The 2793-nt window shown below is 52.0% G+C and overlaps 1 protein-coding gene across 1 annotated transcript; it reads right to left on the bottom strand.

The window, feature by feature from the left end:
* Positions 1-936: 936 nt before the first annotated feature.
* Positions 937-2180, bottom strand: LOC127751236 (uncharacterized). Its single transcript, XM_052274402.1, has 5 exons — positions 1994-2180; positions 1811-1918; positions 1488-1736; positions 1157-1411; positions 937-1076 (listed from the first exon to the last, which is right to left on the bottom strand). The coding sequence occupies exons 1-5, from the start codon at positions 2048-2050 to the stop codon at positions 1026-1028; spliced, it is 720 nt and encodes a 239-aa protein (XP_052130362.1). The 5' UTR covers positions 2051-2180; the 3' UTR covers positions 937-1025.
* Between the last annotated feature and the right edge of the window lie 613 nt (positions 2181-2793).

Genomic DNA, 2793 nt, shown 5'->3' with positions numbered 1-2793 from the left:
AGTACTACAACAGAATGCTTTTAAAACACTAGAAAAGGAAATGGACATATTTGTGAGTCCTTTTGTCATCCAGTTCTTAGTGTGCCTGCTGACCTCCAAATGGAATTGAATGAGCTCCAAAATAATAGGGTGCTAAAACGTAGGTTTCACATGTCCTCTTTTGCAGAACTTGTATCTTTCCTACATAAAGAAAAATTTCCAAAATTGAGGAACCTGTATGCAAAGTTGAAAGCCATATTCGGCTCCACATACATCTGTGAGCAGTTTTTTTCCCTGATGAAACTAACTAAAAATAAGGTGCGCACTCGCATTACGAACAAAAATTTATCTGCTTCTCTCAGAATTATGTCCAGAAATAGACTTGAACCAAATTTTGAAGAAATTGTGTCCACTAAAAGAGCTAGGTTATCTTCTGATGTGTTTCGTACAAATGAATAAAATGAGTTGAGTTCCACATCTATCGACGTTTTTTGCACACTCCTCGGTAAACACCATATTTGCTCAGTTTTCGCTCGGGAGGCCGACAGAGATCGGCCTGCAGGTAAGAGGTGGGGCGGACACCCCCTTCCCCCCCTCCTCATCTGCACCTCCGAGCGAAATATGCACATCGCTGGTAACTACCATACTGCAAACACACGCTCTCACATTCAAACTTGGCGCGGCGCGGCTAGCCGCCCATGCCGGGCTAGCCGGGCGAGCCGAACGATCCCCCACCACTCCCTATCGCTCCGTCTCTCTCGCACCGCCGCTTCTCCCGCTCTCGAGTGGCCCGCGCGCTAGAGTTAGCCGGGACCCCTGAAATAACATGTGATGTATTTTCAGCGAGTTCTCTAACTCCAACTTTCCCCGTCAATCAAGCGTTCGACAGCTGAAGTCTTTTACCCAGGTTAACTTTCCCGTGATGTGACAAGGGCTTGTTGAAAGATAACAATAAAGTGAGATGAACATGATTTAATTACAAAATAAGGGACTGTCTAAAAAGAACATGATTACAAAACATATGATTTTTTAAAAAAAGCCTCCATCTACTTCTTCACGTGCCTCCTTTTCAGAGCTTCCTTCACCTGCTTGGTAGTCTATAACAAAAGAACGTAAGATTAGACCATAAATTTACGGTCTGTGAAATCCACAACAGACAAATGTTTTAAAAACTTACAAGTTTGGGCCTTCCATAAGGATGGGCCTGAATGACCTGCTGACGGTGAGCCTCCTGACGGTGAGCCTCCTGACGGTGAGCCTCGTGAGCAGGGGCCTCGGCCCGTGGTTGATCCTGGGGGTGGACAACGTGTTGCAGAGCCGGGGCCTCAGGCCGGGGAGTGTACGTGTACGGCGCCATCGCCTGCGCAGCGTCCCGCGGGTCGAAGTCCTTCCCGACCACCGTCTTTTTCTCTCCCAACCGTTTCAGCGCAGGCTGCAGCAAAGAGGAAGAAAGTTAGACACCGCGTCAATTTTAAACGATGACGAAACCTATAAAATGTTAAACTTACGATTCTTTTTGGCTGGTGGGCAATGCGATGCCGCCCCATGGAAGGGCCGGCCTCGGCGGCCTCGGCGGCCTCGGCACCCCCGGCGACCTTGGGCACAAGCACCATGGCAGCGCCGGCTTCGGCGGTCTCGGCGCCCACGGCGACCTCGCCCTCATGCTGCGCAAGGCCCATGGCAGGGCCGGCCTCGGCGGCCCCAACGACGTCCTCACGTTGCCCCTCACCTTTCACTCCCAAACGTTTGAAGACAGACTGCAACATGAAAGACATAAGTTAAACGCAAAGTCGACTGTTAACGGTGAATGCTGTAAAAAAGTTAAACTTACGACTCGCCCGTTGCAGCGGGTGGCGTCCTGGGCCAGGGGCCTGCTGACGTCCTTGGCGGGGGCGGGAGGGTCGAAGGGGCCTACCTTCACAGCAACCTCATCCACAAACTATAAAAAAGTAATGTAAATTAGTTAAAAAACGGTGTATGGTGACTATCTCTTAAAATGCGTCGATTAACTCACCCCGTCGCGTGCCTCATCTTCCTCCCATAAGGAGGGGAGTGAGAGAGGGTGGGGCATGGGGCGAGTCACGTCCTCAGACGAGTCGTCCTCCAGAGGCCGGGGCAATGCCAGGGCGGCCGGCTCGCAAGACTCCTGGAACGAAAAAATCCATCGTTACTTTGTGTTGTGAGTGTGAGAGAGGTAGCGCGCTGAGCGGTGAGAGCGCCCCCCCTCCCCACCCCACCACCATCCCATTTCCAGGAATCCTCGCGCGCCCACCGAGGGGACGCCATCGGCGTCGTGACAAAGAAATCGTAACGTTTGAACAAGTAAACGGTCAAAGGCTCAATAAAATTGACAAAGGCCTGACCTCAGTGCGTGAGGAACAAAATGAGAGACGCGAACGAGTTACTGGCCGGCTTACACCGGTCCGCGGCCGCGGGCGGCACACGAGACCGCAGCAGCGAGCGCTCCGAGCTGAGCTCTTCAGGCAAGACACTCGATTGAACACTTAATTTACAGCTACGTGACGCGGGCAGGACACGCCGTGATCAAACACTGACGCCGGCGGGCGGCGAGCACGACGTCAGCGGTAAGACAAAGGACTCGCACCCTAACCTCAACTTAATGAATGGCGCGAGCCGGCAGGACGCAGAACTTAATCACTCGCGGTTTAAATGAATGAAAGAACACTCGCGATCAACACAGAGTAGCTTAGAATTACGGTGGGCGACGCAAAGGGGACGCCATGGCGTGAAATCACAGGATGATGCAACATGGATGTGGCGCGCAAATCACTTACCTCATTGTACAGCAGGCCT

The sequence above is a fragment of the Frankliniella occidentalis genome, unplaced genomic scaffold (assembly GCF_000697945.3).
Source record: "Frankliniella occidentalis isolate FOCC.00 unplaced genomic scaffold, Focc_3.1 Scaffold389, whole genome shotgun sequence".
Taxonomy (NCBI): domain Eukaryota; kingdom Metazoa; phylum Arthropoda; class Insecta; order Thysanoptera; family Thripidae; genus Frankliniella; species Frankliniella occidentalis.
Note: the sequence above shows the minus strand (reverse complement) of the source record. Positions and strands in the feature narration are given on the sequence as shown.

Bases quoted from the DNA above. Each gene is read 5' to 3' on its own strand.
- LOC127751236 (XM_052274402.1), bottom strand. From the start codon at position 2,050: ATGCCCCACCCTCTCTCACTCCCCTCCTTATGGGAGGAAGATGAGGCA. The intron at 1,919-1,993 runs GTGAGTTAATCG...ACTTTTTTATAG, and splicing joins AAGATGAGGCACGCGACGGG to TTTGTGGATGAGGTTGCTGT. The intron at 1,737-1,810 runs GTAAGTTTAACT...TTCATGTTGCAG, and splicing joins CCCGCTGCAACGGGCGAGTC to TCTGTCTTCAAACGTTTGGG.